The following is a 12,400-nucleotide window of genomic DNA, read 5'->3' on the forward strand; positions in this document are numbered from 1 at the left end:
TAACAGAGTTTTCTTCTATTTGTCAATTTTACCTACAACTCTCTTTGGATTTTAAGTACTTACAAGTAAGTTCATAGATAGGTTTTTTAATTATTTGTATTTCTTCTTGGACCAACAAGAAGATAAAGTAGTTTACAAATAAATAAATTAATGTGACTGAAAGAATACAGAAATTGTCAGTCATAGTCAAGGGCCTTGGAACTAGTTCTAATTGTTTTTGTACTGATTGGAATGTAAACTGGTGGTATCCATTTAAATACTGTCAGCTCTTCTAAATTAAAAAATACACTGTAATATCCATACTGAGAATATATAATGCTATATTAAGTTATTTAAATTCCATTTGTAAACATTCCTGCCTTGCTGTGTTGTAGTGTAATAGTGCCTTTTTTTCAGAAATTGTTTTCTGGTAAGTATTTGAAGGACAGTTGTATTGGAAGTAAATCTGTCATGTAGTCAGATTGTTAGTTACTATATATGTTGCATTTCCTTAGGGATCCAACAGAATCTGCATGTTGTACTGATCATGGATTCTACCAATTTAAATTTTACAATAAATTGTGAAAGTAACCCAGCACTGTACAAGAAATGTCATGTTTTGTGGATGGAAACCTGGTCTGAAAACAGTATGAAAAAGGTAAAGATTTAAAAGTGTAAAGTCTTTAAAGACTTAGACTAAGGCATTGTTTAATTCTTAATAATTGTTTAATTCTGGACACCTTTAAACCACAACAGTTGTATTTAAGCTACTCTCTAATTTCTGTTGTGTAGCTTTTTACATCTTTGAAATTTGTGCTGTTGTAGGTGTCCTCTGAGAATTAATTGTTCTTTCTTACAGCCAACAAAGCTCTTCTGCCAGACATAACAGGAAGTCATGTATTGCAGGCAATTGTAGAATTGATCTATAGAAGGCTCTAAATATTCTATAAATCCCTTATTCTGAATACATTTCTAATTTTCAGTCTTTTTAGGTTAACAACTAAATTGATTTTTTTTTTAATTTTAATTCAAATTTTAATTTTATGTAACATCATACAAAAAATCATTTTGATTTTCTTAGATACCTGAAATGCTTTTGTATGATTCAGATGAACAAGAGAAGACTGGAAAAGCACATAAGGAACTTAAGAAAAAACATTCAGGTAATATTTTGGTGGATCAGCTATTTGTTACAACTTTTTATTAATCACTTACTCAGGTCTTTGTTGGGCATAGACAATAGCATAGGTACTTTGAGTAGGATTTTGCCAGCATATTCGTAAACTTCAGTATTGTCCACATGGGAGGCATTTTTCACATAGGAATATTAACTTGGAAAGTGCATTCTGAGTCACCAAATGTAGTCTCCTCTGTCACAAGAAACCACTCTGTATACTGAATTTTGTAAACTGATTAAACTATAACTTGCTATGTTTTGCATCTTCCTTCTGTGTGGATGGTATTTCAAAGCCTCAAATTTTGAGGCATTTTGAAAGCTTTTATACTTTGTGGTCTATATGTTTTCATTTTTTCATTAGCATAGACATGCTTCCAAACGTTCATTATATTTTAATAATTCTTTGCCTTTCAGAATACTTAGCAGTGAAGAAGTTTATAGAGCTGAAAAGATACCATCCTCTCAATCTTTGTGATTCTGGGCTAAACAAGTCACATTTTAAACTCTACTGTTCTGTTTATTTTAATGGCTTTCTTGTGAGCCTTGGGAATAGTGGAGAAATGCACAGGTTTGTGCATAGTGAATTTCAGAAACAGTACCAAAGGTTACACTTTGGTGGCAAAACTAGGGAAGGAAAAGTTAATGATGATGTTAGCATCATGTTACTGGTGATAGAATGGAGAATTAAGTGGTTCCTCAGAGAACAATTCAGATAGGATAAGTGTTCCCCTTGATGATGGGAAGAAGTTACTAATGCACAGGAAAAAAAAAAAAAAAACAGAGGACAAAAATATATTCTTATAAGGGAGGGTGCAATGTTTAGAACCATATTACTGCGGTCACTCATAAAAGACAAAAGCAATTTACCAAACCCATTTCAGACATATATGTTATTAATTATAAACGGAGATAAGGTAGAATATTGAAGGATTAAAAAGTTGGTGAAATACTATTTTAGGATTGGAATTTAGAGAGAAGTGTTCAGATTTTAAACATGTTGAAGGAATAGGAATGTCATTGAGAATCTGGTTGCTGACAATAAATGGAAACGAGTTAGAAGAAAAGTCATGGTGTTGTAGATACCTTTGCAGAGCATAAGAAGGGAAAAATATATAGGAAGAGAGAAGGAAACAGATTTTGTGTATGAATTCATGAATATAGTAGAACGTTCAGAATCATTTATCAAAAGGTGAGAAACATTAGACTTTACCATCAAACAGCAACTTTTGTGAGGAGGTAAGTTTTTAATTTGTCACTATGTATGATTGGAAGTTGCATTTTTATAGGCTTGAGATGAATAAATCAGGGAACTGCCTTTATGCACAGTGACAGAAGATGAAGTAGAAGAAATCTCACCTGTACTCCACACCAAGTGGAGTATAGCAAATAATTAGAACTTCAGATAAGGATTTAAACTAGTATCTTTGGGCAGTAGTCGCCATGTAGTCTCCATTCAGACAGTGTGATAATAAGCTCCTTATTCATCAAGAGTGGGATTTTTGATTTTTTGGTTTTCACCCACCTTTATGCTTAGAATTTGAATTTATAAGGCAGATCACATGTGATACCATTTTAATTCTTTCCAGTTTTCTGGTGAGTTGAGGAGCTACTTTATCAACCTTCTGACTACCCAACTAACTACTGTTTTTCTTTCTTCGTCTGAGAGTCAGTAATTTCTTCATAATTCATTCAAAAGCAACCTTTCATTTCTTTTATGGCAGATATTACTTTTATTTGTATAGATTTCAGTGCTCACTGTAGCCTGTGGTACTGTCCAAGCTGTGGTGCCAGTATATTTTCTGGAATTAATTTTTTTTACTTCTGAAGATCAGATCATGTGGAAAAAGCCCAGTCTTTTTCCTCTGGAGGAGACATTGTTACAAATCTAAGATTTGAGCCCTAAAGGGATATGTGTAGTACTGACTCTTCCCATTAGAGAGGCTGTTTTCCTTTGACTATGATAGTGCTTAGGTTAAGAATTGTTCTGTATCTTTTTCATCTGGAAGCTTATTCTGGCTGCTGCAAACTGCTTTCATGGAAAGACTCTCTATCATATTTGGAATGTTGTTAATTCATATCTCAAACCCTTCTGTTACTCATCCTTACTGTAATATGAGGTAAGAATGATTATATTATCTGTATGACACTTTCTCTTGTACAGGTGATTCAGATTTTTTTAAGTCATTTCTGGCAATCCATGAATCATGTAAAATGTATGGAGCAACACCTAGCAGATATATGACATTCCTTCACATATACAGTTCAATCAATAACAGTAAAAGAAGAGAGCTAATAAAAAGGCAGAATCACTTGCAGGTATGTATTTAAAACATTTTTAACATGCAGTCTTTCAATATACCGTTTGGAAATACTTTGTGTATTATGAGCTGTAGCTACTAACACAGTTGTGTGGGGTGACTCCTGTTTGCCTATACTCATGCTGTGACTCTAAAAGAGGAATAGAATGAATCTTAATGGAAATCTCTGTTCAGAAGTTCTAGGGTTTAGAATTGTTACTTGTTTTCATTAATATTTTATCTCAAGCATGTATCAGAATGGGTATGTTTTCTTGTAAAAGTAAAATGGACTTACAAGCACTTTAAATTTATTCACAATTTTATGGAATTGTGTTGCAAACAACACATCCATCTTTTGATCAATTTATGTCTCTGCTTGTATACTTTTCCTTCCCTGTAGCTACCTACTCCATCCCTTTCTTTATATCTCTGCAACAACTTAATTTGTGTGATTCTTGCATCCTCCTAGTTTAATAAGCTGTAAACTCTGTAATGTTGTGGTTACTTCTGTAGCTTTGGCCAAAATTCCTTTTTTTGTGTTTTGCCCTCATTTAATGTTTTGGAATTGATTTCAAACTTTTCCACCCATCAAAACTTTTATGCAACCCTAGACCAAATATAGTTCACCCAAAGATGTCACTTTAATACTGTTCTTTATGTGTAACTTGCTTATTTTTTAAAAATTATTTTCTATCTTTTCATTAATACTTTCTTCTTTGTTTGCTTGTTTTTCCCTTTTCTTTTTCCCTCATAATATTCCCTCCCATGCTTTAGGACATAATATTTCTGGCTTTTTCCTTTCCCCTTCACTTTCAGCTCCTTTTCCTAGTAATCCCTGGTACTATTCTGAAATCACACTTGCAACTTCTTGCCTTGAATTCTATATTCTTTTTATTCTGTCTGCTAATATTTTTTTCCCATAGCTTACTAATTGCATAGTAAGCATATTAACAAAGAATTTAAGTTTGTAGTGATATAAATTGTTTTTATATTTATAGAAAGATAGGAAGTTTTTTTCTTAATTTTTGTTTTAAGGAAGTAGCACTGATTTGTTTGTAACAAACACATATTTACTTTATTTACTAGTTGAATTAATTGGGTAGAGAAAAGTAATCATCTACATGTCTATGCTACATAAAATATTTATTTTATCTTTAATATTTTTTCAGATGTGTTGAAATAATTCTCTTTTCTTTAAGTACATAATTTAGAAAGTGTGAATAAAGAAAATAAACATAATTGGTTGAGGCTTTGTTTTATGTTCATCTAAGTTCTTTAGAGAACATACAACTATGTAGAAATAGAATAATATAGTTTGTTTCAATTTGTTTAATTACTGTAGATTTGCTATTATAGGAAATAAAATTGTGTGAAGTTAATGTAAGTCAGCCGAAATGTTATTGAATTTAATAAAAAAAAGAATTGGGTTCAAGTTGCTGATCCTTTAAAACTTTGTTGTTTTGAGGATTTCATTTTCAACTTTTGGATGTAGTAAAAGACCTTAAACTGACACATCTAGGATTGTCAACTCTCCTTTTAGATTAATTAATCTAAATTTAGATTATTAATTAATTAATTAATAATCTATAATTAATTAATTAATTAGTTAATTAATACTAAGAAAATGTAAACAATAGTGAGATGATGTGGAACATAAATTTTATGAAAAGTTGAACATGACAAATGAACCTAAAATCTGTTGAATTTTTTATTGACATAATTAAAAAGTAAATCGTGTTTTTTGAGAACATGAGAGAGAATGGGTTATTTGTGACTCAAAGTTTACAGGTGAGAACTAAACACATCTTTTTATAAAGAAATTAAAAATGAACTATGTTAGTTTACATCACTCTTAGTCTGTATGTATTATTTCTAACCAAAATTCATTTAAATCCACTTAAAATTCCTTGCTAAGCAATTGCTTTTTATAAACTTTTATAGGCAGGTGTTTCAAAGCTGAATGAAGCTAAAGCCCTTGTAGATGAACTGAACAGAAAAGCCGGAGAACAAAGCATTCTACTCAAAACTAAGCAGGATGAGGCTGATGCTGCTCTTCAGGAAATTACAGTATCTATGCAGGTACGATCATATCAAGTGAAAAAAATAAATGCTTTTCTGTTTTCCATCTCCATAGCTGCCTGTGCTTGGTATTCTTTTTAAGGAGTGCTAAACGTGATGCTTTTACAAGAAGTTGCCTAAGGGACTGCATGAGCCTTGGGGTATGAATAAATTTGCAGCAACAGAACAAAGGACCTTAAATCAGGTCTGAACTTGAGTAAGAAGAGAACACTACCACTTTCTGAGTAGCATTTACTGCTGTAGATCAGTCTGTAAGGTTTCCTAGAAGATCATAAATCCAAACTGATAGGTTTTTTGATGCTTTTTAAAAATAGGAACTTTCAAGAAAACACCGACAAGTAGCACTAATTAAGTAAAAAATCCTGTTGAATTTGTAGACTATGATAAAGTATGTATTTCATGAGGTTCAGTCTTATGAAGTTAACCTCAGATAAAGTTAAGTAATTGTGTAGTGTTTTTCACTCCTTGAAATTTTTATCCTTCAGCTCAGGGGTAGACCTTTTCTTTGAGGAGGTGATTTTGTAGTACATTCTCAGTTAAATACACTAACTGTGTAGAAAGTAGATCTCTACATTGATACTTCCAGAAATAATAAATGTAGGTGAAGCCATAATGAATCTGATCTCATTGCGCTGTTTGTGTTAGTATTGGTTTAGTCTTGTAAGTCTGAAACAAGCTTAAATAAATAAGCTCAAAGAAGAGATATTTTGATAGATATGCAGAGATATGAAAGAGATATGCAGTAAAGCAAATGCCTGTTCTTTCAAACCATTTGTTCTACAAGGTGCATTACTTTCCATTCTTACAAGCCTACTTCCTGTTAGCAATTTTTAAATATTTTTAGCCTCTGTCTGTTTACTGTATATGTATTTGAATAGTGATGATTGGCTTGGTATATATTCACTGCTGGCCTCAAAGAATTTTTGTGCCATTTCTCATGACTTCTCTTTTAAACCTGTATCTGCTTTTGTTCAGTAGAGGAATCTGCTACCCATGCAGCATCTATTACATTGTGGAACAAAAGTGAGGATTAAGCCAAAAGCAATGAAACATGATGGGTGATGGGCCTGTGGATATCAGAAAAATTATGATAGAATTGTGGCTCAGATTAGCATAAAGTACAGGTGCCCTCTGACATATTAATGTCACTTCAAATGTTCCAATTTGTGTAAGAGATAGGTCTTTAATACGTAGGCACTTTTTATCTTCTTTCAGAGCAAGGCTTTTGACCTACAACTGAATTTTAAGGTTTTCTTACGCAGAGCTATCAGTCCATGCACATTTGCATGAAATATCTAAGCTAGTTTTATGTAGTTAATGTTCTCTGGATAAGAATGACATACTTTTATGGATTTCAGTGGCATACTGTCTATAGCTTAGGTTAAGCACTCAGAAAGATTATTATTAATCTCAGTGTTTTCTCTGCTTTTATACATTTCTTACTTTATGCTCAAGTTCAACTCAGATCAACAACTGCTGGTTAAAATACTATATTGCATACAGGAAAATATATAAAAATATGAACTATGGGCTTTGATGTCTTGCATCTGTTAGTTGAATTAAGCCTAGAATATTACACTTTAATGCATTTATTTTATTTATTATTTATTTTTATTTTATATATATATATATATCACTTATTTTTATTATATATTTATTTTATGCATTTATCCTCCATTATTTATGACTGTTTTTGGTAGTTCCTGTTTTTATGTTTACCGCAGGCTGTAAATTTTTTTTTTTTTAGTTTATATATTGGGTATTTATTTTTGCTTAGGAGTTCTGGAGTTGGCTAATGGTTGCTATCCCTCTGTGTTAGGCACAATACAAATTCAGGAAAACAGAAAAGATATAAACCTAAACAGCTTATAATATATGTGTAGGATGTCAGGCAAATATCCTTACAAACAAATAAATGCAACTTTACAAGTAAATCTTGCAATAGTATTTTTGGCTAACAGGCTGTAGCATGAACAGAACAATTGCTGCTTTTATGAATGTCACAGAGAAGGAGAGTTTCAGTGGTGTCATGAAAGAAATAGAAATTTGAGCAGCTACAAAAATAAAGACAGGATGATGCTACTCCCAAATGTATTAAGTATGTTAGAGGCTGCCAGTCTTAAACTTTTAGAGAAGGACTAACATCTTCATATGGAATGAAGAATCATAGGCAAGGGAACAAAGGTATAATAAACATAAAAAACAGGTACAGATCTTGTCTGTGGTACAGTAAAGAAGGAGATGCAGTAAAAGTAAAAGGTGCTTATTCCGTATCATTTAGTTACATGAATATAAGCTTAATACTTATGCTTATTAATATTTAATGCTTATGTATGTATTTAATGCTTATGTATGTTTTTGAAACAATCTCTCTCTTATCGAATAGTTTCAGATACTATTTGTGACTGGTATTATGGTATTATATTGTAATGAAGACTAAAAGAAAGGAGAACAAAATGTAGGATAAAATCTGTGTAAATTTGAAAAGTAAAGATATTATTTTTTACAGAGCGCTAGTGAGCAAAAAACAGAAATGGAAAAAATAAAACAAAGGATAGCAGAAGAGGCTGCAGAAATAGAAGAAAGAAAAAGAAAAATTGAAGATGAATTAAAGGAGGTTCAGGTAAGAACTAATACAGAAAAGTAATATTTTGTGGTGAGATTTTATTTGGCTTATTCAAGTTCTGCCACGCAAAATGACTCTGTACAATTTATCCTTATATTTCTTAAATTTTGCGTTAAATTATTTGAATATAAAAAACTTTTGGTATCAGAAAACAGTTAATTTTGTGTGTCAGAATGCAGATTGTCACTTTGGCATTTAAATTGGTATTATATTTGATCTTAATTGATGAAAGACTTTTCAGGTCAAATCTTAACTCCAGTTGCTATTTCTGTGGTGCCATGGTGTACTACAGCTGATCTCTGCAGACCTAATGGAATATTTTTGAATTACTAATCTATTCTTTAGACGTACTGTATTTATTCTCCTTGATGAAGCTGGTAATATGATAAAGCTTGCACTATGAGCTGAAGGGAAATGGTGCTCTGGGACCCCCAGCACAAGAAGGACATGGACGTATGGGACCCCCGTGCTGGGGGTCCCAGAGCACCATGAGTTCAGAGGAAGGCCATGAAGATGGTCAAGGGTGGTCTTCTATGTAGGCAGGCTGAGGGAGCTGGGGTTGTTCAGCCTGGAGAAGAGAAGGCTCTGGGGAAACCTTACAGTACCTAAAGGGGCCTACAGGAAAGCTGGGGAGGGACTCTTTGTCAGGTAGTGTAGTGATAGGACAAGGAGTAATGGTTTTAAACTAAAAGAGGATAGATGTAGATTAGTTATTAGAAAGAAATTGTTTACTCAGAGATTGGTGAGGCACTGGCACAATTTGCCACAGAGAAGCTGTGGATGCCCCATCCCTGGAGGTGTTCAAGGCCAGGTTGGGTGAGGCTCTGAGCAACCTGATTTAGTAGGTGGCACCCCTGCCCACGGCAAGGGTATTGGAACTAGATGATCTTTAAGGTCCCTTCCAACACAAACCATTCTGTGATTCTGTTGCACACTGTTCTTCAAAAGACTTTACAGCTTTTACGCATCATTTTTTTGGTAGAGGTATGTGTCTCGAGCCATTGATTTTAGTCTCTATTTTTCATCCCATCCATTTTAAAATTGTACTAAACAATAAGAAAAAAGTACAGCAAATTATTTTTCTTTACTTTTGAATATCATAGGTACCAAGGGATTATGTCTTTGCAGTGAAAGTACAAGTCTGTGGAGCTTGATGCCACACATCTTGGGTCCTGAGGGAACTGTCTGATGTAGTTGCTAAGCCTCCCTCCATCATATTTGAAAAGTTGTGGCAGTTGAGGTCCCTGGTGACTAGAAAAATGGAAACATCACTCCACTTTTTAAAAAGGGTAAAAAGGAGGAGCCAAGGAGCTACAGACCAATGATCCCCTCCTCTGTGCCTGAGAAGAGGGGTTGGAACTAGATAATCTTTAAGATTCCTTCCAACCCAAGCCATTCTGTGATCCTATGATTCTATTAAAGTGACATAGAACTAAAGGATTTGGTTAAAACCCTTTTTCTAGACTTTGATAAATATGCAAGATGTGCAGAGTGTGCACAATCTTTAATAATTCCTTAACTTCTGTTTCCTCGTTATTTTTTGGCTTTGTTGGTAAGGGTAAAAGGTGCCTGGATTTGCTTAGCTACTGAAAAGAGCAAGCTCTTGTGACTGTACTTCTTGTACATAGATATTCTTAGGTGCTTTTGTAAACAGTAATTGACATCGTTATTAAACCATACCAACAACACAATGAACTTTTAAGCAGTGGAAGAACAAATATAATTAATGGTATTATATACAAATATTTATGAAATACAGTGTTGAATGTAAATTTAGAGAATGTCAGGATTGAAATGTGTTTTATATAGAACCGTACTTATCACAGGTAGCATTTTTGTTTTAGTAACTTGTGTACATGAATACATATCAACAGTATTTAGTTAGGTAATGAAATATTTAATGCTAAAATGAAAATGTATAAAAGCCAAAATGGCAAACTTTCAGTTTCTTATATCTTCATACGTTTTTTGATATGTTTTTATGTTTTAAGCCACTGGTTAATGAAGCTAAGTTAGCAGTTGGAAATATAAAACCAGAGTCTTTGTCAGAAATTCGGTCATTACGTATGCCCCCTGACATAATCAGAGACATCCTAGAAGGAGTTTTACGGCTGATGGGGATTTTTGATACATCCTGGGTGAGCATGAAGAGGTGAGGATTTTATTTAAGCTTCAACCTTAGACAATAATTTGCAATATGAAATGCTTTCTGTTATATTCGGGAATGATGTGTGTGCAGAATTCTTTATATTTCATATGGAAATAATCTTTTGAACGTTTGTGTTTTCTTTACTTAATTATTTAATACTTTTACAGTTTCTTGGCCAAAAGAGGAGTGAGGGAGGACATAGCAACCTTTGATGCCCGTAACATTCCAAAAGAAATCCGAGAGAGCGTTGAAGAGCTTCTTTACAAAAACAGATCATCTTTTGATCCTAAGGTAATACTTTATTGCATTACATAAAATGAAATAAACAAACAAAAAAAAATACAACCAAAACAACCACCATCACCAAAAAAACTCTTAAGAGTCTTAACATTACATGCAGTTTAAAAAAAAAAAAAAAGTGAGTTAATGACAATTAATATATTGGTGATCTTTGAGACCAAATTTGGGAGTAGCTATATGCTACTATTAGCAGTAGCTAATTCACTGGCTAGTAGAATCCTTAAATACTAGTTCCTTAGTTTTAAGAGGACAGTTGTTCCCTGGGAAGGAACACAATGAGTTTGCACTCATTTAGAACTTCATATCTCCTGTGGAGATTCACAGTTGTAAAGATACACATTATTTTCTTTACACAGATTAATGGCCTACAATATAATCTCTTAGTAACAATATAAAAGATAAGTTTAAGAGAGGAGTTGGCTAATTGGCATATTAAAGTTGATAAGCGGTAAATCTGTTGCAATTATTTATCTTGTATTTCTCATGTACATCATATTTAAAGGACTTGCTTTTTACTGTTACTGATTTTTTTTTTCAGAACGCTAAACGAGCCAGTGCTGCAGCTGCTCCATTGGCTGCTTGGGTAAATGCCAATGTCCAGTATTCCCATGTCCTAGAACGAATTCAACCTTTGGAAAAAGAAAAGGCTGGCTTGGAAGCGTGAGTTAGACACTATTTCAGAATAAATGTTCTCAATTCCAGTGTTGGCAGGAGAGACTTAAGAGGACTCAAGTTAGTTAAAAATAAGAAACTGTAGCTCAATAACAAGTATTAAAATATTCATGCTGAGACAGTAAAAAGTGTGTAACATATACATGTATATACATGTATTTCTTGCCAATCACTAGTTACCAATCTATGCTGAAATATGTCTGTGAGAAGTGAACATTGCAGATATGCTTAAAATGTACTCTGTCAACAAAAGCTATGCTATAAGAAGTGTGGTTCCTCTTTTTTTTTTTTCCTCAGGCATTACTAATCATTGTCGGTTTCTCCTTGTAATTACAAAGATACGAAATATTCTTATGACCATCTGTAATTTGAGAAATATATACCGATTGTCTTAAAATAAAATATTGGAAGAATTTGATCCGATCTTTAAGAATACACTTGTATGTGGTTGGTTTGCATTTCCAAAGATATGTGATAAGAATTACTCAAAACTTTTAAACATGAAAACAGATTTTTATTAATACAAATCACAAGAATTATCTCTGGACTATCTGTATATAAACAATTTTTCTGCTACAGTCCCCACCTTTTTTTTTTTTTTTTTCGAGATGCATATTCTTAAAATAAGCATTATATTTTTCAGTAATCTCAAGAAAACTGAAGGCAGAAAACAGAAGTTGGAAGATCTTCTGAACTCTGTTGGTCAAAAAGTATCAGAACTGAAAGATAAGTATGTTGTGTTTGTTTATTTCAAGATATAAATAAAAAAAAATGATGAATTTACAGTATGAATAATGATATTTATTATAAATAAATGGGAGAAGTGCAGAGTTCTGCACCCGAGGAGAAATGACCCCAGTCACCAGTACATGCAGGGGGCCACTCAGCAGGAAAGCAGCTCTGTAGAAAAGGACCTGGGAGTCCTGTTGGACACCAAGTTGAACATGATTCAGCAACATACCCTTGCTGATAAGCAGGCTGATAGTATTCTTGGCTGCATTAGACAAAGTGTTGTCAGCAGATCGACAAGGGTGATACTTCCCCTCTGCTCAGCACTGATGAGGCCACACTGCATCCAGTTCTTGGCCCCCGTTACAGGAAAGACAGACATACTGGAAAGC

General features: G+C 33.2%; 1 protein-coding gene across 2 annotated transcripts in view; it reads left to right on the top strand.

The window, feature by feature from the left end:
- The window catches only part of DYNC2H1 (dynein cytoplasmic 2 heavy chain 1), a 171,613-nt gene that overhangs the window by 49,619 nt on the left and 109,594 nt on the right, over positions 1–12,400 (top strand). For both annotated transcript variants that reach the window (XM_082774619.1, XM_082774620.1), the window contains 9 exons: positions 495–637; positions 1,061–1,142; positions 3,318–3,472; positions 5,395–5,532; positions 8,042–8,155; positions 10,150–10,310; positions 10,475–10,598; positions 11,146–11,267; positions 11,923–12,009. In XM_082774619.1, the coding sequence (XP_082630745.1) occupies positions 495–637; positions 1,061–1,142; positions 3,318–3,472; positions 5,395–5,532; positions 8,042–8,155; positions 10,150–10,310; positions 10,475–10,598; positions 11,146–11,267; positions 11,923–12,009 (1,126 nt within the window). The remainder of the gene's footprint in view (positions 1–494; positions 638–1,060; positions 1,143–3,317; positions 3,473–5,394; positions 5,533–8,041; positions 8,156–10,149; positions 10,311–10,474; positions 10,599–11,145; positions 11,268–11,922; positions 12,010–12,400) is intronic.

Source organism: Aythya marila (assembly GCF_965140915.1).
Source record: "Aythya marila genome assembly, chromosome: 1".
Taxonomy (NCBI): Eukaryota; Metazoa; Chordata; class Aves; order Anseriformes; family Anatidae; genus Aythya; species Aythya marila.